Genomic DNA, 24,674 nt, shown 5'->3' on the forward strand with positions numbered 1-24,674 from the left:
TCAGAAGTTACAAAAGACTTCTGAAACAAAGAAAGGGGCTGACCACAGTGAATGCCCACAGAAACGGTCTGGCGTGATCGCTCGGGTGTTCCTGCTGAGCTATGGGACCCTGACCCAAGTGCTGGTCTCCTTACGCATCTGTATGCACGATGCATGGCTACCCCAGACGACTACACCATCCTCTACAGACCAGCATCCTCTCTGCTGGAGATGCTTCCCACATTCGTTTCAAAGCCAACAAGTCATTTCTGATTCACGCTAAAGAAAAAGTCAGTTACTCTTTGATTATTGATAATACATCTAATCTGAAGGTACATTTTGACTTTCGAAATCTGGGCCCCGGTCAAGACAGAAAGTATAGAAAGAGTAGGTTTGTGCTGACCTTTGCTCCCTCTCCTTTTGTATTCTTTCTTCTTTTTCTCTTTGTTCACGAGCAAGCCTTCGTTTTTCTGCCAAAATTTTTGTTGCCTCCTTGGCATTCATAGTCCCTGGTGTGCTTTTATTACCAGACTCTAGTTGAAATCAACACGTAAAACAGTTAGCTTAGGGAACTTAACCTCCTTAAGTCCAAGGCGCAAGACAACCAACAACATTAAAAACCCAAACAATATGCACACGGTCTAAAATTTCTAAGTAACTAGCAACCTGTAAGTAAGTGGTTAAAGAACAGATGTGGTTCAAAACCCCAAACCCACTCCCAATAACAGAAGTAGCCGTTTGTCTCTTTTTAATAACTACTTGCTCCAAAATGAAATAATGTCCTCCCACTTTGGTTTAGCCATTTTGAGATATCTGACTGAACTGACCTGATGGGGAGAAAGATTAAGATACACTGAATATAGAGGAAGACAAACTTATGCTTGGTCTAGGAGCATATACTTGACTAAACAAAAATATATACAGCATGCATTTTGAAATTTGTGCATAATTTTTACTAAATAATTACTGTTTAGATGAACATAGGTAATAGTATATTATATCTGATTGATCACATGGAAGCATACTGTAATATTTCAGTCCACATGACTACTTTAAATAAATCACATATGACGAGGATCTTAAGACATCAGGAATGAATAATTTGTAATAAACATTATTTCTGTGATAAAATAAATCACTGTGGAGATCTTTCAAAAAGAAAAATTTACTAGTGTATTTAAAATGTTATGGTCCATGTATGGAAATGCCCATCAACTCTCGATGGACACCTGCTCAGCCACAAATGGCCAGATGTGCTCTCTCCAAGGACGGACGCCTTAAGGCCATTCACTATCAAAGCGGGAAGGGACCCCAGGGATCACCTAGAGCAATGAGCTCATCCAACCAGTGCTTTTTTGTGTTTTTAAGGTTTATTTGAGGGGAGGGGGGCAGGGGAAAGAGAGAGAGAGAATCCCAAGCAAACTCCATGCTGGGTGCAGAGCCTCACACGGGGCTCAATCTCACAACCCAGAGATCAAGACCAGAGCCCAAACCAAGAGGCAGGTGCTTAACTGCCTGTGCCACCCAGGTGCCCCCCAACCAGTACTTTTAACATCAGTTCCAAAAATGGATTTTCCAAAACAACAAGGGGGTGGGTTTGAGTGAGAAGCTCTGGCAAGGAAAAGTAAACAGTGTGCCAATGATTGGTTAAACTCTTTATCAAAAGAAGGCTCACTCCCTAAAGTTCTCAGAATTGGGGAATAAAACAAAGGTGACCATTCCCAAACTACCTTAAGATTTTCCGTGTTGCCAAACTAAAGTTCGTAGTAAAGGAACTTACCCTCACAGATCATCTGTTTTTGGCTCACAGCCTCAGAGCTGTTAGCAGTTTTAGGCACTCCTTCTCTTTTCTTTCCAAGAGCACCTAATGCATTTTGTGTCAACAGGCTACGCTGAACAGGGATTATTTTATAGGAAAGAGAAGACTGTGACTGTTTTGACATGATGGGTGATGGTGACGGGGGGCGATTCTTCTGCATTTGCCTGCCAGGAAAAAGTAACCGTGAATGGGGGAAATCTGATATGGTTTTGTAATAGACAGGTGCTAATTAGTTTATAATTTGCCACTTCATAAAATATAACGTCTTGATATTATGAGATAATATTTTATGATAGGGATAAATCCATTTTTAAAGGTTTTTTCTCTTTATATTTACTTTATGACGCATATGACATTATTTCATTTATGAAACACTGATGTGAAATTAATCCTGGTAAAATACCTATCAGGAACAGTTGCAAATAAGCTACTTACTTAACACTGATGGGAGAAGGCGGACGCCACCCACTTGCAGGAGACGATGGCCATTTATAACACGGTATGTGCGATGATGGGCGTTTCTTGGTAGCAGGGTTTGAGGCCTGTTTGTCCATTTCTGATTTCTGTGCAGAGCAACATAATCAGATTAAGAAATTAGCATTTACCTTACTGCGGCTGGCTTTTTTAAGATAAAAATACCCTGAATATAATACAGGGTATTAAAGTCCCCATTTTCTTTTCAAGCATGAGAATTAGGTACAGATATATTCTTCTAGACTAGTAATTCAGATTACAAAATTCAAGGTCACAGGAATAATTATCTTAAAACATCTTTCACTTTAAAATCTAATTCTATTTCTAAATCCTGATTAAAAGGTTTGCAGCATTTCTCAAAAAAACCTTTTCTTCAGTTTAGAAATAGTTCATGTAACAGTTACTCCCTGCTACTAAAACTGAACTAATATTCCAGCTTTGAGGGGAAACTGTACAACAAATATCAGAGAATTTTCAATCATTAAAGAAAGTCACCCTATTTTACTAATTTCATTACACAATGCTATAAATATTAAGTTGCTTATGTTGTGAAACCTGACCTATCATAACCTACACAACTAAATATACAGATTTTAACAGAAAATCTGTCAATAAAAGACACCTGACAAACCTGTGGAGAGTCTCTCACTTTCACCTTGGAAGATGTTCCCGTGCCCACCTCGGGGGATGCCTTGGGGGACGCTTCCACACTTTCTTTGGGGAGTGCCTTCACACTAGCCTCAGGCGACGCTTCCACACTGGCCTCAGATGACGCTTCCATGCTCACATCAGGGGACGCTTCCATGCTCACCTCAGGAGACGAGTCCAGGCTCACCTCCGGGGACGGGTCCACGCTCACCTCGGGGGACGACGGGTCCACGCTCGCCTCGAGGGACGATGGGTCCACGCTCACCTCGAGGGACACGTCCACGCTCACTTCAGGTGACGTTTCCATGCTCTCAGGGAGTGCTTCCATACCTGCTTCACGTGATGCTTCCACACTCCCTTCAGGAGACCCTTCGACGCTCGCCTCGGGGGCCGCTTCCACACTGGCCTCGGGGGCCGCTTCCACGCTCGCCTCGGGGGTTGCCTCCACAGTCACGTGGGGGGCCGCTTCCATGTTCGCCTTGGGGAGTGCTTCCACCTTCTCCCGGGGAAGCCCCGCCACTGCTGACTTGCGGAGCACGGTGGTACTCTTCAATTCGTCACTGCTGTGGCTACGCAAGGGCATGTTCATATGCTGTATTAAAGTATTGTGGGTGCCTGTGGGTGAATGAGGACAGAATGAAACTGCATACACTCAGAAACCGGACAAGACAGAAACGTACCACGTAACAGTATAAGAGAAAAAAGAGAGACCATGTGTTCATTAGTAAACTACAGGGATTACCCACAACACAGAAGTGTTTAGTGAAATGGAACCCAGACATGCGACAGAAGCATCGCGAAGTTGCTACCTCAGAAGTGCCACCATTAAGAAGTATTGTGAAAGCAACAGTCCACTACAGGTGAAAAGAAGATGCTTCTCCAAAGTTGATGTTTGCAATAAGCCATTTCTCTTTTAATCATACTATAGTTTCAAATGATTTTCATAACACATTACAAAATACTCAACACTTTTAAAAAAGTAATATAAAGCAATTTCACCAGGGCCAGAGATCTTACCATTACAAGTGCTTATGTAAGAAACTCCATATATGACTATTTTAATGTAAAAAAAGAGCACTTTCTCTCACCCATAATAAAAACTATAATAAGACATTAATCAGAATGAGCTAGATTTTCAAGGTCTCTTCCAGCTTTAACAATCTAAATATTTTTTGCCTAATAAATGGATAAAATTGGTAATACTCAGTACCAGCAAACGAGGAAGAAAGTGAAAATACCTATGTTGAGAACCAGGCAGCCCCACACTGCTGGTGGATCTGTATATGCTCCTGCTAGGGGGGATTGGGGCAATAAGGTATCAAAAGCCATTACAAAGGACATACTCTTTGTTCCCACAATTTTACTTCAAGATCTATTCTTAGGAAAAAAATCAGACATGAAAAGATATGTAATAATAAGGTTACTTATAGGATTACTGATAATATTGAACCAGTTAAAACTATAATCCAAATATTCAACAGGAAATTTAGAAAATACTAAAGCAGTCATTCACAGTAATAATATATAATTTCTGGACATAGAAAATGATATATATATACTTTTTTAAAAAGATTTTATTTATTTGAGAGCACCTGCACAGACAGGGTGGCAGGGCAGAGGAAGAGGGACAAGGAGACTCCCCATTGAGTGGGGAGCCCAAGGCAGGGCTGGATCCCAGGACCCAGAGATCATGACCTGAGCCGAAGTCAGATGCTTAACCAACTGAGCCACCCAGGTGACCCCAGAAAATGGTATATGTTGAGTTTAGACAAAAGCAGATCAAAAACACAAAAATAGATTATAATCCCATTTTGTGAAGAAAACATAAAATATTCAGTTACCAGTGAGTTACTGGGATAATAATAAATCATATTTAATATTTTTTCTACACTAAATATTTATTGCTTGTATAATAAAGAGAAGTGAATATTTTTTTAGAAAGTATTTGGTGGTAGCTTTTGTAAGACTTGGTAAATTTGTCACCTCTTCTTTAAATCTGGGTGGTAAACTTTTACAGGATCTCATCAAATAATCAAAATAGAACAGATTACCAAAGACTGACTACTCATGAATAAACAATTTGACTGACTTAAATGTTATTTTTTAGTCCCCCACTTTTGGTGGATAAAGTACTTTATTTACATATCTGTATGTGCCTAAACAGTCACATTATTTAACACTGACAATTTGTGCTACAAAAATATATTAACTATAGCTACAGAAATTTAAGATAAAATATTACATTTTTATGGAAATAACAGATTATTAAACAAGAGTGAAAGTTAATACAAGAAATATCTTACAGAAGACTGGGGGAAGACTGGTAGAAAATAATCTGACATACATATAATGGGGCAAAAACAAAGTCAGGAAGGAATCTGAACCAAAAGTAGCTGCACTACCAGAAAGTCTATGATAGCTATGATAGCACTGTAATTTATTTTACTAATCATATGAACATTAACAGAAAAAAAATTAAAAGAATTAAAAGGATAAATTCTGGAAAGAAAAAAGTGGAGGAAAAAAGAAAGAATGATGGGAATAGTGCATTTGAGGTCTCCACTACTGAGGACTTCTTACCACCCACAGGCATATCTAACACTCTATGTGACCTATAAGTGAGAAAATCCACATAAGCCTGAGGATGGATTTTATTTTACTGTTAATAAAAAGCTGAAGAGCAGCTCAACGTTATTCTTCCACAGTTTAGGGGAAAAAGGAGGGTGGAGTAGGAAACTTTCTCCCTTGATACTATAAACATTTTTGATACTCTTAACTTCAGTGGCACACTGAAGCACAGGTCAAGAAACCCATAGATCTTTAAACATTTAGGGCTGGGGCGCCTGGGTGGGCCAGTGGGTTGCGGGTCCAACTCTTAGTTTCAGCTCAGGTGATCATCTCAGGGTTCTGGGATTGAGTCCCATGACAGGCTGCAGGGAGCCTGCTTCTCCCTCTCCCTCTGCCACTCCCCATTTGTGCTCTCTCTCAAATAAATAAATAAATAAAATCTTTAAAAATGTTTTCAAAAAAATCATTAAAAAATTTAACAACTACCACAATTACCTTATCCCATCCTATCAATAAACTATTACCCAGATAACTAATCTACCATGCCAGAAGGCATAAATATAAAACATAAAATTTGGGGTAAAATCAGTCATCTGGAAACTACTGATTCAAATTATTTTTATATCTTACTGCAACAAATTAAATGATACAACCTGCTTTTTAAGTGCAAATACTAACACCTTCAGGCTTTCTGCACTATGCCTGTTACCTGGAGTATCTTTCCCAGGAACTGACAAGGAAGCAGCACTTTTGCTCCTGGCTATTGATGCTTTTGTAGGGACAAGCAGGCGAGTGATTAAATTATTCTCCCGAAGACTGGTATATGGGTGACGAGCTAAATGAGGAGAACAAACAAAAATGATTCAAGTTGAGGTCTCACAAACAGGTGTAAAGCAAGAAAGAGCAATGTGAACTGCTGCAAATGAGAATTTTCCCAGCCTAAAAGTAGAAGCAACGAGAGCAATGGGACTAAACACCGCCACTGGATCAGACCGCCTTGCTAGGGAAGAGAGCACCTGAATTAAGGGTCAAAGGCGCTGGCATACACAGTAACCCCAATGAAGAAATCTAGGTACCATATTTAACAAGGCCCTATCCAATGTATAGTCTCTACAGAGGAATTCACATACAGAGAAAGTTGTATGTGACAAAACAACTTTGACATGGATTTCTACAGATATATGTAACTGACAGAGTGGTCAAGTTCATTACCAAAAGCTCCAAGGGACTAACTGAATTCTTTTGTTAAAGTGCATCTTGTAAATACCTTGCTCTAAAAGTCTGTAGGTTCCTAGAGATCCCTGTTAACAATGGCATTTGTTATAACAGGCTCTGACCTGAATCAATAAACTGGAGAGAGTATTCTGTGAGTGAATGGTTCGGTATAAAACAAAAAGCAACAGTTGTGTTTGACAGAGAAAAGTTGTGCAGGGGAAGGTGTTGGAAAGAAACTACTTTAAATAAGGAAGTACTTCAGGGGCGCCTGGGTGGCTCAGTCGGTTAAGCATCTACCTTCAGCTCAGATCAGGGTCCTGGGATCGAGCCCTGCATCAGGCTCCCTGATCAGCAGGGAGTCTGCTTCTCCCTCTCCCTCTGCCCTTCTACCCCTGCTTGAGCTCTTAAATAAATAAATAAATAAATAAATAAATAAATATCTTTTTTTTTTAAAAAGTACCTCAGATGTGGGTAATGCTATGAAGCAATACAGCAAAGCTTTGAGGTTCAAATTATGGCCAATAACTTATGAACTTCTGAACACTAAGGAATGTTTGAAGAGAATCAAGTCCTCCAGCACAAATCTTTATCTATACCAACACTCTGATCTAGTCCCTCAGCTTCATTACAGACTTCTTGCTCAGATGACAGCAGAATTACATATTTCATTTAAAGACAGAGTCTTGGCTTCAGCCAAGTAAGTATGGCATCAAAGGACATTTTTTAGTTAAAGAAGGGATATTCTGGCTTCAAATTTTAGGAATGACTTCTCAAGCAACCAAATATTAACACAGATCCCTTTTTTTGAGAGAGAGGAGAACAGAAAGCACAGGGGTAGGGAGGTGCAGGGAGAGACAATCTTAAGCAGGCTCCAAGCTCAGCATGACCTGAGCCAAAATCAGGAGTCAGAGTTCAACTGACTGAGCCACACAGGAACTGCAACAGATCTCTTTTAAACCACTATTTAAGACTGGTACTTAGAAATAACTAACCAGTTGGTTTTTCTTCTATTTGTACAGTTTCCACAGGGGCCTGCAGTTTGTTAGATCTTCTATTCAAGGACGAGCTTCTCTTCTTTTCTATTTTTTCTGGAGATCAAAGGCAAAGGAATATTATTTTTTACAAATTATTTAAATATATTATTTCAGGAGTGTGTCACTCTTCTTTTCAAATGTTTTTTATCTTCTCTACTCTTGCTTGTAAAAATTTAAATAGCAAATCTTATGTGGAGATTCTACATCCCCAAACCAAACTTAGTTTACTCTTTTAAGTTATCTGGAAAATAAAATTAATTAGAAAAAAAAGTTAAAAATTAAGAGGACAGTGTCTAATACCACCTGACAAGATCAACATTCCCAAACTGGGAACATACAACCTTTAATTTTGGACACAATCCATGACATCTATTACTAAAGTAATGTATACTTTAGTTATAATGGTTATTTTTTTAAACAAAAATGATCATTAACTTTTGGCACGTATGTCACAATTTTAGCAACCTAATGAAAAACGTGGTTTGTGTAAACACTTTTCTTGAAAATTCTAAAATATTCTGGCTCAGGATACTGAAGACTGTCTGTTTAAAGAGTAACTTCTCTTTTGGGAACCTGTAAATTAAACTGGGGACTTGTACATATTGACAATGTAGCATCATTTGAAAATTCCTGAACTGATAATGTAATTGAACAGCATGAACCAGAGGTATAATCAATGCAATCATGTGATTAAATCACACATCCTTTATTTTCATACTGCAAGAAATGACAAGATAGTGTGAACAGTTATTATGAGTCAGCAAATGAGCAGAAGAAAAATAGACAATTTGAATTAGCCAAGCTTTAAAACAGGGCTACTTAAAATATTACAGGTTATTAGATTATGAACTTCATTTGAGTGTGAAATGTTCATCTCTCTGGATCAAACAGGTTTCATTTCAATTTCAAGAGATTTTACAAAGGTAAGCCACCACCGATATGGATTTTATTTTCCCTGACATCATCAATTACAACATTCATTGTTTCAGAGTGTGCAACAGACTGTACCTGTAAGTTATTTCACCAAGTATCTTCCACACATACCTTCTCGAATTAAAAACTAGTAAAAAAAATCATTTAAAAAGTTACTTGGAATTGCTCTTTCAGTGCAATTTAGTTATTATCCTAAAAGTCATCACCTGTTTCTCCTCTTTACAAGTCTCATTAATACAGGATGAGGCCTATTAATGAAAGCATACTAATATTTGCTCATTATACTAAAAATGTCATACACGTCTGTGGAAGAAGTATTTGCTAACTCCTCAAAGCAATTAGATAGTGAAAGAGTAAATGCCTGTGAAACAAGATATATCAAAATAAATGTATATATACATATATAATGAAAATATACAAATACAACATTGCAATGAATGCTATCTAATTTTTCTAAAGGATTGAACTGGTGAATAATAAATTAATTTTATTACATGACAAGGAAGGTGCTAAAGAAAACCTTCCTACATGAATCTACAAATGAACCCAGACTACACATAAGTGCTCTGGGAAAACCTATCGAGGGTTAGGGTGGTAAGTGGATCAACTTTTGTTAGACCATTAGAAGAAAAAATGTGATAACCCCAGATTGGAGGGGCCCACCCCCGCTCAGCGGGGAGTCTGCTTCTCCCTCCCCCTCTGCCCCTCCCCTGCTTGTGCTCTTTTACTCTCACTTGCTCTCAAGTAAAATCTAAAAAAAAAAAAGGTTTTTAAATTCAAACCATAATTATGCCCTTTTTTTCAATTCATAAGGCACTGAAGTGGAATATGTTTGCCGTGTCTTCTTCCTGCCAAGATCACTTCTGTTTTTGCATCTGGAAAGGACTTTTTTTAAAACTGATTGATGGGTATGGTTACCTAATCCATTTCAATTATCAGTGGGAAGCACCATGCACAATAAGCCATATATGGTCACTGACAGGGGAAGAATTTTTTTTAAAAGGAACGCTAATTAAAAGGGCAAACACCAGAAGCAAAAGGTATATGAGGTAGTCATAGCAGATCATTTCTTTTTCTTTTAAAGAACACCACATTAGCACTATGAAGAGTTGTAAAGCGGAGGTTAGCAATGCGTTGCTCATTAACATAGGTACCACTTTATTTGCTTTGGAAGAAAACACAGGCTTATTACTGAAATGTACAATTTCAACATCATGATCCATCTACCAAATGACCAAAATATAAGCCATAAACAACCATGACAGAGTAAAGAGCACTGAATTTCTTGGGGTCTTAATTAAAAAGCCAGGAAGGTAATTACACTTGCCTATCTTTACAAGGTTGTCATGAATAACAAGTATGACGTATGTGAAGCAGGTCAACCTGTCCACTGCTGTATATATGCTAACGTTTTCCTTAAATGAGGTGATGTTCGTGAAACTTAATGGAAACTGGATGACCAGTCTAGCTACTCTCTAGGAAAAAGGATTTCATTTCCTGGTTAGGTAGAATATGAATCACTTTTATAACATGTTATCGTGCCACGTAATGGCAATGTCTTTTGGTCAAAATATGTTTCAGTTTGGGCTACCCGAACTCAACAAACGCCTCCGATGATTCATATACAAATAATGAAACAAGGATTAATACTGATGAAAATATAAAATAGTAATGACCATCTCTATCTACTACAAAACAAGGTGGTGCTCTTCTGAAATAAATCTAAATGTTCCACAATCTAAAGGATAAGTGGTACTGTGAAAAGATATAAAAGGAATCTATTTCATTGGTTTAAAATTCAGCAGAACACATGAAATAACTACTTACTCTTGGCAATAGAATTTTGAGGACCTCCAGATGTCATAGACATTTGTTTGTGTAAACCAGAAGTCTCTTGTTCAAGTTTTTCAGTAGATATAGAACGTTTATTGGCTGAGAAAAGATATAATATTTACTGTACTCATACTTAAAGAAAGCATCATTAGCTGAAACAAAGTAAGTTCATGATGTAGCTCTATGGAGTACGTGCATTAATTAGGTGCGGTGTTCACTGTCATTCCTTACAAATGATATAAATTTAGGTTTCATGAAACTGTAGAATTCTGTCCATTTATAGGAAAATTTATAGTACCCTCAATTTAGTAAATGGGGCAGACTTAATTTGTTTTTAAAATATGCATTGGATAAAGCTGTATAAAGCTTTATTATTAATCATTTTTACAGAGATTACAAATTTAAATGGTAAGATTTTGGATATACTGGATAAAATAATACAATTTCTTTCACAATCTTACAATGACACAAATTTAAACATAAATTTACGTGCACACCTAAGAGTACATGGCAGCATTTTCACTTAAGATACATAGCTCAAAACCTTGTTGTAAATGCAACCTTGCAGCAATAGCCAATATCTAAACAGGAACATGAATGTGAACTTCAAGTTTAACAGTTGTATTAATTACCAGTTTTGGTTTCTGGGTTCATGGCTGTAGAGCCTTCCCATGACCATCTTTTTTGACGATGATCAACACGGTTGCTCCGTTCCAATGTCCGATAAAGAACAGCTTTGAATCTCTCCTATTTAAAATAAATGCCAACAAATTTTTACATATTCATTATATCAGTTAGTATAATTTACATCTGTGAGTTAGAAAACCAACCCATTACCAAATTTTTGTATCAGGCAAAATCTGGGGGGGGGGGGAGACATCAGGTAATAGTTAAAAATGTAGACCAAAAAAATAAATGAATAATTGAAGACCATGTTTCTGGTATCAATCAATGTCAATGCTTCTCTTGAATAACAGGCTTTGATCTTATGGATATGAACTGAGGAACAGACTGTGCTTCCCTCTGCTTATATCATTAGGAAATTAATTAATCTGACAGAGAGAGTGCACACAAGCAAGGAAAGCGGCAGGCAGAGGGAGAAGGAGAAGCAGGGAGCCTAGATGGCGCAGTCAGTTAAGCATCTAACTCTTGATTTTGGCTCAGGTCATGACCTCAGGATCATGGGATAGAGACCCACATTGGGCTCCGCGCTCCACATGGAGTCTGTTTGGGATTCTCTCTCCCTCTCTCTCTGCCCCTACCCCCGCTCACTCTCTAAATAAATAAATAAAATCTTTAAAAAATAAAATACACCTTAAATTATTTGTAGAATCAGGCAGGGAAAAAAACAACTAACACACATATAAGTGAAATCTATGCCACAACCATCTATAATACCCATGTTTGTAACATCTTAAATTCTCATAATAAAGTTTAAAAGAAAAAGATAATTGATGTGTTTGTCTTGACCTCAACTTTTTTTAAGTTTTCTTTGTTTAAGTCATCTCTGCACCCAACGTGGAGCTCCAACTCAGAAGATCAAGAGTGTACACTCTTCCGACTGAGCCAGCCAGGCGCCCCTTGACCTCAACTTTAATTGCAAGGGCTCGGGATAATAGCTACTCAACTGTAAACACCACACTATGGCAAAACAACCCCACCGCCAGAAATGAGGGGCATGCATGGTTTTCCTTTCTGATATTTCAAGTCCTTGTGCTGTAACAGTGAACTCTACTCAGGTAAGCAAATCAACTGCAGGGCCAGGAGGCTTTCTACTCTTCCCTGACAACGACTGTTTCATAGCAACATCATCCTTACAATGCCCCCACCATTTCTCTGAGGGAAAAGATAAACATGTTATAGGAAAATGGAGTCTCATCCATATCCTCTGAGGAGAAAAGCAACTGCAATTCTTAAAATGTATCAAATGGTAATATTTTAAAATTGTATTTTTTAACAGAAAGTAAGTTGCTCGAATTACTAAAAACCCAGAAAGTATAACAAAGACAAAACAGTGAATTGTCTTGTGTTATTGAAACAAAATTCTGATTCGTAAGAACCCTATCCCCCTGCTTCCAAATGCACTGGCCCTCTGTGCTCTCAGGTTCCTGTAGCATCCATGGCTCCTACAGGTCTCCTGTCTACACTCCCCTCCGAAGCACCATCCCTGCTCTAAGGAATCATTCTCTCTATGTGCAGGCTGCTCACAGTGCCCCATGGTCCCTTCCTGCTCTGCCAGGGTCCACCCCCCCCACCACACTAGTTTTGTGAGGCTGATTCTCCCTTGCTCCTTTTCTTCTTGTCCTTCTGCCTCTTTTCTCCCACCACACCTCTGGCTCCCTCCCTCTCTGCAGTGCCATTTTGTTACATTTTCTCTGGGCTCTCTCTTTCAGGTTCCTCTTTCTCTAAGACTGTCTTTTTTTCTCTCGGTCCCTGGGAGTCTCTCTCCTCCAGGGACCCTCCCCCACTCTTCAGTATTCTGTTTTACTTTCTTTCAGTCTCTTAGTTCAGATAGCTCTATCTCTGGCCTTCATTCTCTTCACCACAGAAGTAAATTAAGGAGCTCTTTCACAGAAGAACACGGCGAGTAACAGAAATTCTGAGTGAGAGTTCATCAAATACTGGAATATGAAAAAACAGCATAAGCAACCACAGAAAGGTACAGAGAGAGTGGTAGTGGACCATGGGCATGGAAGAAATGGCATGGGAACAGTGCTAGAATAAGGAAGATCCATAGTCGGGGCAGGCGCTGGGGGTGAGGTGTGTGAGAGCAATCGTGTGCACAAGGAGGAAGAGTGAGCCCCACAGAGAAGAAGCCTCATGGGGACAAATGAAACCAAAAAGGACGGACAGAAAAAGAAAATGTAAAATTAGAGCAACAGGGGTGCCTGGGTGGCTCTTGGTTTCTGCTCAGATCATGATCTCATGGATCCTGAGATCCAGCCCTGTGTTGGGCTCCACGCTTGGCAGGGAATCTGCCTGGGAACTCTCCCTCTGCCCCCTCCCCCAACTCGTGCTGCTTGCTCTCTTGTGCACGCTCTCTCTCAAATAAATAAGTGAATCTTAAAAAAAAATAAGAGCAACAGAAGAAAAGAGGGAGATATAAAAACACACTGAGAGAATAGGCAGAAAGTCCAAAGATGGGGAGAGAGAGAGAGAGAAGTCAAGACAAAGAGGAAGGAAAAGTGAGGCGCCTCGGGAAGTAAAAGGTCTCAGTCAGCCGGAGAACCAGAAGACAGACTCAGAGTTAGTTAGGGACACTTGAGAACCACCGGAATAAAGCAAAAGAGAAAACGCCAGCAAGAAAGGGAACGGTGTCCCAGAGAACATGGCAGATTCACAAGGAGTGAAGGATCCCGAGTAAAGTAGTGGCATGACCTACAGGAGACAAATCTGGTGTCAGAGAGCATCAGACAGAATGAGACAGGTAGCCAGATGCCCAAGTATGGACCCTAAAAGACAAACTGACTGAAGAGGGACAGAGGGGAAAGACAGGGCATCGCGAAGGCAATGACTCATACCAACACGGTGCCAGACACCAGAAGAGTCCAGGAAGGTAAAGAGAGCAGCAGGGCCCTGGCACAGCAGGGAGGAAGAGCGCACAGGGCAGAAAGGCAGGGGAAGCCAGATGGGAGCGCAAGCGCTGTCATCTCACTGGCCTGTGCTCAAGCAAGCAGAGTGGCGGCCCTGAGAAATAAGATGGGGGCCTATCAGTGGGACTGTGAACACGAGGCCTCGGTATAGAGCTCAGAGCAAACCCTGGGCCGAGACACCAGTGGGCCGCATCCCGGAGGGGAAGGGCTCTCTTCCCAGGCCTGTGAGGCTCCTCTTTATCTCAGCTAGCAGGCTGAAACTCAGGGATCTGAGAGGGCAGGGACAAGAGGCTGTACCGCTGAAGGGAAGAAGGGAGAACTGGGACTGGGTCCTTGGCGGGGGGGGGGCAGGAAAGGCAGTGAACAGCTAAGAAAAAAGTATTCCAGTGGCAGACGACACGGCGTGGCATCTGATTTAACAGGCTAACAAACATGTACTGTACTGTACCCTTTCTTCCTGTAATTTTTGTTTCCTTTTTTCTTCTGCGGATATTCTCCGCTGCTCATCCTTTTCTTTTTGTTCTTTCAGTTTTCGTTGCTTCTCTTCCATCTGTTTTTCATACTGGATCCTGGACTTTCTTTCTTTTTCAAGCAGTTGTGTTTCCTTATTAGCTGAAATATTCCAAATACATTTTCGAGGTGTAAGAGCCAAAAAAATATTTAAGTTTTCGACAACACTCACAAAGAAGGAGAAAGTTAATATATCTCCCTCTTTCTTAAAAATAACATGACCTATGCTTGTAACAAAAGATTATATAAGTGCACGAGAATGGCCACTGAAGAATCGTTTGCACCGGCTGTTCATTTAACTCCAGAGAACGGAGATGGCTTAGATGACCCTCATATCCTGTCCAAACTAAAATTCCAAATTAAAAACAAATATTTTCTTTCACGTGATATTTCCGCTGATTTGCGCTGAAGTTAAACCCCACCAGATTAACATGCTATATACATTAAAATAAGAATTAAAAAGAAAACACATGGCCAGCATGGTTTTTTTTTTCCTTCTACTAGGAAACTTCTTTCAAAGGCCTCATCTATGCAGACCGTATTTAAGCATGCCAGTTTTACATTCATGGAGTTAGTCAGACACCACACTATGAAACAGCATGGTATTTTCCTATTTCAAATTTCCCCTCACTAAAGCCTGGAGATCATCTATGCAGTTCTAAAATACTCTCCTGAAGAGCTCCAGGAAGAAGTAACTCCTCACCGAAACAAAGACAAATGATATCCATTTGAATGAAGCTGAGCACAAGTTTTGTCAAGGGATTTCAAAGACCAGAGAAATTCTCTTGAGGGGTAAAAAGACTATTCTTTTGGATCCTAATTTACACTTGAGAAGCCTATGTTAGGATTACTAGCAACTTCATTTTCCTTTTTAGAGTCATTTTTATTGAAACCCCATTCTGCTTGTTTCTACAAATGTTTCAAGTTTTCATACCTTAGTTTTCAGAAAATTAGAGCTAACAGAAACTACTACTTCAAAAATTAAACAATTTAATCAAGTATTTTTCACGGGCCTTCTTTATCTGCCTTAGTATAATTATTGAAAACAATGTAATACATCCTAGAAAAAATATAATCTATGATGTAAACAGATCAGGAAAAGTAGGTAAAATCACTCTGAAAATATACAACCTTGACAGAAAATTCATTCATTCCCATTTTTTTAAAAAAAGTCTAAAATAAACCTTCTTGTTGTCTTTTCTTCTCTTCTCTGCGCTCCTTCGCCAACCTCTGCTTCACATCATTTTTAAGCACGGACCCATCTATTACTAAAAACAAAATAGGAAAATATAGTAAGGCATTAATAGATCCAATTTTAGTGACATGATACTCTGACATCTATCAAAAAGCATTCTAGATATTACACCTGGTTTAAAAGTTGATCTTATATTTGAAGATTGAGATGGAACAGTGCTAAAACCACTCTGACTCCTCCTTTCCTCGGCAATGGCATGAGCAGCAGCAACTGGAATACAAGGAGATAAAGGGAAGGGATTAGATACTATGAATACAAACTTATTCGAACAGTTAATAAAGGGGGAGGCAAAGCCCAGGCAATCGTCCTTGATGATACAGAATACCATCTTTCATCTAGAAGGCAAAATCACGACAGATTAATCCACATCAACAACAAAGACATACTGAGTACCTATGATGTTCAACAACAGTTTAAGAAAGAATTAAAGCTGTTTACTGTGCATGTGCCAGCCTATCTGTGGACTTAGAGTTGTCAGCGGGAGTGGCAGCACGGGCTTGTGCATGAGTAGGAGCTAATGATTAATAGCTTTCAAAAATGTCTCAGATAAGACATTACACCAAGTACTGGAAAAACTGAGCTGGCACAGAATTGGAAGAACTGTTTCACCATAAACTGAGAATTTAGAGAAGACTTGGTGTTTACGGATCTGAATTTGGAAGCAGAAGTGTCAACAGTGAGATCCTCAGAGACTGGGCCCAATATTAAAAAGTTCATTTACAAATTACCTAGATGTGGGGTTTTCTTTACCTACATTGCTTTAAAGATATTAGCAATGCCTGCCTTTCCCCACCCCCAGTGTCTGGGGTGGGGGCCCAGGCATTTCCAGTTGCTAAAAGCTCTATTCTAATGCAGTGAAGGTGGAGAAGCACTCAAGGAATTTCCATTGAGATAGTATTATTCTAGGTAGAAAAATGTCAGGCAAACAGAGATAAATTTACAGATGCCTTGTAAAACAGGCCAAAAAGTGGTAAATAAACTTCAATAACGGTGAAATACAAGATTAGGGGATCACAATTTGAGGGAGAGTAAGAAAAACAAATGCCAGGATGATACACACACCAATTATTATAGGGGATTCCCGAGCCCTTTAATTCCATTTATAGCTGTATCTAAAATGCCCCACAATGCTGGGCATCTTCCGGAAGGCTCTGGAGATTAAGTCTGTACATTCTCCTCCACCTTTGTGAAAGCACAGGAAAAATGCCCCGTGATACCACATACAGTTCTGTTTTCTATATATTAGGAAAAAATACAACAGTTGAAGAGGGGCAGTTAAAATAATGAAAGGAACAGAGTAGGGGTCATTGTCCTTAAGGAATGAAGACTCTGAGGTGTTCCTTGCCACTGAGGAAAGGTATCTGGGAGTCATTTTACAGAGTAACCTTGATAGTGACATCATAATTGCTGCCATAGGGACCACTATTTCAAAAGGGGAAAGGGATGCTTTTTTTTTTCACCCCAGAGACCTAACAGCTCAGATAATCCATGATTTAGCTAAATTTGAAGATTAGACTGTTCTCAGCTTCCTTCATAGTTCAATTACCAGCAATTCTATGGACCACAGATTATCCTCTGAATTTGAGTACTAGTGTATTAGGAAGAATTCTTAAATATAGTCTATAAATTAATTAAACCCTCCTACACACTCTCTCCCGCTTTTAACATCTCTACGTGAGCACAGAAAAAACAACAGTTGGTTTTGCACATTCTGTTTTCCTGCTTAGAGTCCCAAAGAAAGTTCATATTTTGGCACAAATTACCTGACCATAAGGACAATTTCTCTCGAAATGTACAATTTTACCATATTTAAAGATCTTATTAAACAGTAGTAACCTCAGAATTAGCTGTGGTGGGAATAATGAACTAAATAATTTAAAGGTTAATGTGGTAATAATATCAAGTCTGATTTTTAGAACTTCGTATTCAAATTCCCACTGGCAAGAAATACATTCACCAAAAGGACAAGCTCTAGAAGTTATTTAAAATGTCCAGGCAATGGGAGAAAGTCTTTATGTCTGAACTTAACAGAGTATTTTATTCAACTCCGTTGAATGAGGGAATTCCCTTACTGTTCATTTTAAAGCTACAGTAAGGTACGGTTTAAGTATACCACAGTATTTCTGTACTTCCTATACTAATTCTGAATCCCAAATTACACTTAAAAGTTACCTTTTGCGGGGCGCCTGGGTGGCTCAGTCGGTTAAGCGTCTGCCTTCAGTGTGGGTCATGATCTGAGGGTCCTGGGATGGAGCCCTGTGTCTGGCTCCCTGCTAAGGGGGGGCAGTCTGCTTCTCCCTCTCCCTCTGCCCACCCCACTCATGTTCTCTCTCTCAAATAAATAAAATCTTAAAGAAAAAAGTTACCTTTTGCCTGGAGGTTAAGAAAATGCATAGAATTTATTACTAAAACTGAAATATGAACCTTAATCTTTATGGTACTTTCTTAAAAATTGCTATAACATATAATGTATATCACCTCACCATTTAAGAAATTCTTTTCATTTGTATGACTTCATTAAATTCTAACAATCCTATAAAGTGGATATTATTTTCCCTATTTTTCACAAATAAGAAAAATTGCAGTTAAACATTACTTTCCCAGATCACACAGGTAGTAACCGGTGAAGCCAGAACTTGATTCAGTTGTAGATTAAGAAGCAACTTCACTTCTTATCAAGGACCAAACTGTACAAAACCCACATTAACCTTTATACGACATAGTTCTTTATTCCCACCTCTGCTACTTCTAAGGTTACTTCTATTTAAAATATCACAAAGAGGGGCGCCTGGGTGGCACAGCAGTTAAGCGTCTGCTTTCGGTTCAGGGCGTGATCCCGGTGTTCTGGGATCGAGCCCCACATCAGGCTCCTCTGCTATGAGCCTGCTTCTTCCTCTCCCACTCCCCCTGCTTGTGTTCCCTCTCTCGCTGGCTGTCTCTGTCTCTGTCAAATAAATAAATAAAATCTTTAAAAAAAATAAAATAAAATATCACAAAGAAGGAATTAAGATCTAAATGTTGACTCAACAATAAGTAAATGAAATATAGGTGTTTGGGTTTATACTTTGAAAATACAGCAATGGAAATATTGTAAAATAAAGCACTATATGCTGTGACTAAGAAAGGCCTAAACTTAGAAAAAAAACATGTGAGAGACAATGCAAGAAAATCATTCTCCTCCTACAAGGGGAAACTTAATTAAAAACTCAATCATCCTGTATATCCAGCCCAATAAAAGCCTCAGAACGAAATGAACCAAAAATAGGCACCACCAAGGATCCCAAAGTTAAAGAATGTTTTACATTTAATAAATTTTTTTAAAAGATGTCATTCAAATTTTGAGGCTTCTTTTGGACATAAAGCATTTTAGCTCATTACCAACTTCAATATAGTGGAAATTTCTGCTTCTGTCACCGCCCCCACCCAATACACACTGGATCTGTGTCACCAGAACACTTTTCCATAACAACTAGTTCAAGAATGGTAATGCTCTTCCTAAAGCTGCACAATCACTTCAAAATGCTTAATCCCATGAGATGCCAATGATAAATACTCATCCCAATACTTACTCAGCAGTTCTATGTTGTCGGCCACAGCTGTTGCTCTTGCTATCCACTCAGAATTCAATGTAACATCTGTAGCCCCACCTCACCATGACCTTTCTTCCCCAAGATCCTTTCTTCTGTACTCATCAGAAATATTAGATTACATAAACTAGTATTTTTATTAGGTAGCAAAGGGCATAGATTGCAAAAAAATGACTGAAAGGTTTGCTTTTTTTTTAATAAAATGGCTATGACTATGGCAGAGAATCACCATACTATGAAACTAATTGTTACAGATTAACAGATTTAGTGCAGCTCACTGTTATTTGGAAAACAGAAAAAGCAGCAGCAATTGCCATAAACTCCTAGCATGAGCTCCTGTGGGATACAGTGCACTGGGAGGGTCTAGCGGTAGATTGTTCCAGCAGCTCAACACCTGACCTCTCTTCCCACAGCTGCTGGCTCTGTCCTCCATCCACTCTCATTCAAAGTTGAGCAGTTGAAAGTGGTGTGGTCCCTGGCAGATCCATTCCACCCATACCAAGGATCTCTCCTCATGGCGTTAGGACAGTCATTAGGCAAGGAAAAGGGTGGTTAATTATTTTTTTAAAAAAGGAAACTGAAGAAATCTGTAATTAGGGAACCCCAAAATAAGACAGATTCACATAGTTTTGCCTAAAACAGCAACAAAGTCATAGGGCTGAGATTTCAAGATCCCTAGATCAAATCCAAAGATAGCACATCTTGGGGCACCTGGCTGGCTTAGTCAGAAGAGCATGCGACTCTTAATCTCTGGGTCCTGTGTTTGCACCCCATAGTGGGTACAGAGATTACTAAAAAATAAACTTAAGACAAAACAAAAAAATTCCTCAAAGATAGCATGTCTTAAAGTAAATTACAGACCGTTTCCTACCATTCAGAGCTGTCTACAGTGCAATGGCTACTTGGAAAAATATTAAGCTAATCAGAATATATATTCAAGTTGTAGAAGCTATCCAGGATTTTACAGCTGGGATTCTGGGTGCTGGACTTGAGAACCTTAAGGTTTCTCCAGCTCTAAAATTCTATAATGATCTGACTCAATCTTAGTAGCTTTTCCTGCATTTGCTTAAAGTATTCTGAGTAACTTATCCTAAACTTAGAAATTACTTGTGAATTTAGAAAAACAAGAACCGTGACAAGTCAGTGGCAAAGTTTCCTATGCTCATCAGGTTGAAACAGTCACATAAATTATCTTAAAACAATCACGTACAAAAATATAAAACACATGTTTTGTTAAAAGAAGTGTTATTTCGGGGCGCCTGGGTGGCTCAGTCGGTTAAGCATCTGCCTTCTGCTTGGGTCATGATCCCAGCGTCCTGGGATGGAGTCCCGCTTGGGGCTCCCTGCTCAGCGAGGAGTCTGCTTCTCCCTCTCCCTCTGCTCTTTCCCCATCCCCCTTCCCTGCTCAGGCTTTCGCCCTCTCTCTCTTTCAAGTAAATAAAAATTTTTAAACTCTTTCAAGTAAATAAAAATTTTTAAAAAGTGTACTTCTTCAGTATGCTACAATCTTAGCACGGTGCTATGCACAGAAAACATAATTCAATGAATGTACATAATTCACGCACCCGAAGAAGTTATTTGTTCAGGGACAATGTTTTAACTCTTGAAGCCAGGCTCCCACCAGGAAGTGAAATTGACCAGATTAATAGATTCAGGGCTACTCACGGTTACTTGGGTAAAAGAATAAAAAGAAGCAACTGTCACAGTGGCATTTCACTTGCCACAAAGTGGCAAAACACTTCAATGACTCCTTGTCCCCTTCAGGAAAACGCTGAGACCATGAGGGCAAATCTAGTTAGGCTGATACTCTGCGAAAAGTCTAACATATGACATGTGATGTTTTCAATTCCTAATAGGAAATGGGCAGCAAGGAGGTCAATTAGGGTTCTGGGTTAAGCCCTTTTTGCATGACTAAGTTTCTGGCTTGAAATACTGTGAATCCAAGCAACTGTCTCATACAAGACTTTAAAATACTTCAAAACATTCAATATCCAAAAATGCTTGGGAGGGGGGTTATCCATAATGCTGGTTACTTTAAACACTGAAATAAACCAATGGCAGAGAGCCTTAGGTGTTAACAAGCAATAAAACAATCCGAATTTACTGTAAACTCTAGGTAAAGATGAAAGCGTATTTGTTTCTGATACATTTGGGGAGTTGATTCGAAGTATTCTGAAGTAACATAAAGCCTCCCAATCGCAGCCAACTTTTCAACTGCAAATGAAAAAAATCCCTAAGGATTTCAGTAAAAATCAATCAAGTTCGTTTTATTCAAGTTCATAATAGGAAACTAGCCTGAGAACACCAAGTAACCTCCCACAAACGAGAAATACCACCTCGCTCAGCTAGCGGAGCAGACTCGTGGGCTAAGCAATGCGCTGCCAAATTTTATAAAATTAACGATGGGGGGGGCATTTTGGCGTTGGGATCAGTTTAGGAGAAAGCACACTGAAGTGCTGCTTCCCGTTCATTGCAGCCTAGGGTCTGCAAGATGTCCCACGGAAGGTGACATCTTGGCGAAGTCATGTGCTACAACAGGCAAATCAGGAGGAGCGGAGAAAAGTTTCTTCCAACTTTCAAAGCAACAGGCCCCCCCCCCCGCCCCGCCAAGGCTCCGTCCTCACCGGACATTGACCTGGAGGGTGCGGCAGATTAAGCCCTTGGGAGAGGCAAGGACTGCGACTGTGGGAGAGGATGAGAGCGCGAGCGCCCGGCGCAGAGGGAAAACTCCCGACTCTCCGCGCCTGGAAGAGCTGCCCCGGCGCGCGGGGTCTGGGCGGGCGCCCGCACATCCCCGGCTGTGGCGCGTCCGCTCGGCGGCTGCGCCAGCGTCCACCGCCCCCCAACGGCAGGCGGAGCTCGGGACCGTCCGCGGGGTCCGGGGTCCCAGACTCCTCCACCAACCCCCCCCCGGCTCCCACAGCGCCCGTTAGTTCCCTCGCGCCCCGCCCGCGGGGTTCGGCCGGTGGCGGCGACCGTTGGGCCGTTGGCCGTGGGACTTCGGCCGTCGGTGGTGCCGGCCGGCCGTTCCCCCACTCACCCCCGTCCCACAACGGTTCCCTGTCCCGTCCAGGGGAACTCCGGGGCGGGTGAGGGGAGGACAGGACGGCGCGAGGCCACCCCGGAGTAAAGTTTTCTGGCGCCCTCCGCGCCGCCCCAACAGTGCCCGGGGCCGCGAGAAGCCCGCCTCCCGCGCGGGCCCGAGCTCCCCCGGGAGCCGCCAAGCCTCTCACCCATCCGTTCGCGCATCCCCCTCAGGGATGTGCCGCCACCGGCGCCCGCGCGCTCCGCCATCTTCCGAGCCGCCGCGTCTGGAACCGCTGGTGGCGCTGGGGGCCTAGTGCGCAGGCTCCGGCGCGGCCGTCTGGCCGGCCTTGGCCGCGGCGCCGGGGGGCGGGGCGGGGCGGGGCCCGCGAACCCCCGGCGCCCGCCTGGGACCCGTAAACTCTGCAGCGCTGCTCCCTAGGCACCACTTCGTGACCTGCTGGGCAGGGACCTCCCGGTCTAAAGAAACCCTCTCGTACGTTCCAGGCTCTCTTCACATCCCTGTGCGGGGAGCCAGCCAATCATCAGCCGGCTTGACCATCCAACATTCCTTTTTTCCTTTCATCCCGTCTACATAGCAACGCAGTAACATTCCTTCCTTTCTTCGTTTGTTCCTTCGTTCCTTTAGGGAGCATTATACTGAGTGCCTCCTGGGTGCGCTTGTATGCCGAGTTTGCTAGTCTTTGAAACACTACAGAAAGGCCCAAGTTAGGGGGTAGAAGCCCAGAGACAGGTTGGGGGGGGGAGAGAAATTCCTGTGAGGTGTTAGGGGCCCAATCAAGAGTAGAGCCTTTCTTTAAATTGTTGCAAAATAAATCATGACACTCAAAGTTGCATGAATTATCTCTAGGGTGTTTGTGGGTCTTTACAGTGAAGGAGAGGGCTTACTGACATCAATCTCTCTAGGTTTTGGAGGAGGCCCTTCAAGATTGCAAAACGTTTTCCCCTTCACAAGGAAAAAATTCGCCTGATGCACCTTTGAGGGGCTGACATCACTTCCTGGGTGCTCGCCTGTACAAGGTCGAGTCACCCCTGTTATTAATGTGGTGTGGCACATGGTTGTAGGGAAGCAGTTTATGATGAGGCTGTAGGTATGGGGCAAGAGGCCACTTGTGGGACACACACTTTGATGAGCCCTCTGTATCTCAAAATTACATGGGAGCCGTAAAATGAAAGAAGCTAATAACAGCAAACATTTATTGACTCCTACTATGTGCCAGGCACTGTTCTGTGTTACCCATATTCCTTCATTTAATCCCCCTGCTACCTGACAAAGTAGGTACCATTATCACTCCCATCTCATAGATAAGGAAACTAAAGCAGAGAGAAGTTAAATTATTCACAGTCACACAGTTACTATCAGAACTGGAATTTGAACCCAAAATGTCTAACCAGTAGTCTCCACGTGTTTAGCCTTAAGCAATACTGTTTCATGAAAGTTGGAGATTCATACAGATATAGTTCATAAATGATTAGCATCCAGAATGCACAAAGATCTAAACATACATAAGGAAAAGACAACCTCCAAGAAATGAGCTAAAGGCATAAACGGGTCTCCCACAGGAGAAAAATCACAAATGATCAATAAAGGTTAAGAAAAGATGCTCAAACTCTTTAGTAGTTGAGATAATACAAACAAAACCCACAAGATATCATATTACACCTACAGATTTAGCAAATTTAAAGAGTGGACAGTAAGTCTTGGTGAAGTTGTAGGTTAATACTGAGGATGGAGGAAAAAAATACTGGGGGTGGAGGCAGGAGTGTGGGGGTGTGGTGCGAGTTGGGGGTAGGGTGGGAGTGGGATAGGAGTGGAGAAGAGGGAGTTTGGCATTATAAAGTACCCAGAGCCCTGCTCCTATGTGTACACAGAGACCAACGTTTTGCATGATGCATGTGATGGTCGCCATGACTGTTACTATGACACACATGTGATTAAGGCACCAGCAAAGCAGATACACATAAATTCAGCTTTGATGAATTTATCTGGAACTTCACAAACGGACAATCTAGAAAAATGCAACATCACCTTTATGGATTTTTTTTTTTTTTAGATTTTATTTATTTACTTGAGAGAGAGAGAGGGAGAGCACACAAGCAGGGGGAGCAGCAGAGAGAGAGGCAGAAGCAGGCTCCCCACTGAGCAGGGAGCCCCACGGGGGGGGGGGGGGGGGGGGGGGG

General features: G+C 41.0%; 1 protein-coding gene across 6 annotated transcripts in view; it reads right to left on the reverse strand.

The window, feature by feature from the left end:
* Positions 1-22,824, reverse strand: part of MAP7D3 (MAP7 domain containing 3) — a 32,089-nt gene extending 9,265 nt beyond the window's left edge. For 4 of the 6 annotated variants that reach the window (XM_040627744.1, XM_040627754.1, XM_040627735.1 and 1 more), the window contains exons 1-12: positions 22,682-22,824; positions 15,973-16,071; positions 15,791-15,874; positions 14,545-14,708; positions 11,136-11,250; positions 10,498-10,602; positions 7,696-7,791; positions 6,198-6,323; positions 2,904-3,535; positions 2,234-2,361; positions 1,760-1,962; positions 383-512 (exon numbers count right to left, since the gene is read on the reverse strand). In XM_040627744.1, the coding sequence (XP_040483678.1) occupies positions 383-512; positions 1,760-1,962; positions 2,234-2,361; positions 2,904-3,535; positions 6,198-6,323; positions 7,696-7,791; positions 10,498-10,602; positions 11,136-11,250; positions 14,545-14,708; positions 15,791-15,874; positions 15,973-16,071; positions 22,682-22,742 (1,943 nt within the window). In that variant the 5' untranslated portion in view covers positions 22,743-22,824. The remainder of the gene's footprint in view (positions 1-382; positions 513-1,759; positions 1,963-2,233; positions 2,362-2,903; positions 3,536-6,197; positions 6,324-7,695; positions 7,792-10,497; positions 10,603-11,135; positions 11,251-14,544; positions 14,709-15,790; positions 15,875-15,972; positions 16,072-22,681) is intronic. The other 2 variants (XM_040627753.1, XM_040627763.1) reach the window with 2 other exon arrangements.
* Positions 22,825-24,674: the final 1,850 nt, after the last annotated feature.

This window comes from Ursus maritimus (assembly GCF_017311325.1).
Source record: "Ursus maritimus isolate PB19 chromosome X unlocalized genomic scaffold, ASM1731132v1 scaffold_X1, whole genome shotgun sequence".
Classification (NCBI taxonomy): Eukaryota; Metazoa; Chordata; class Mammalia; order Carnivora; family Ursidae; genus Ursus; species Ursus maritimus.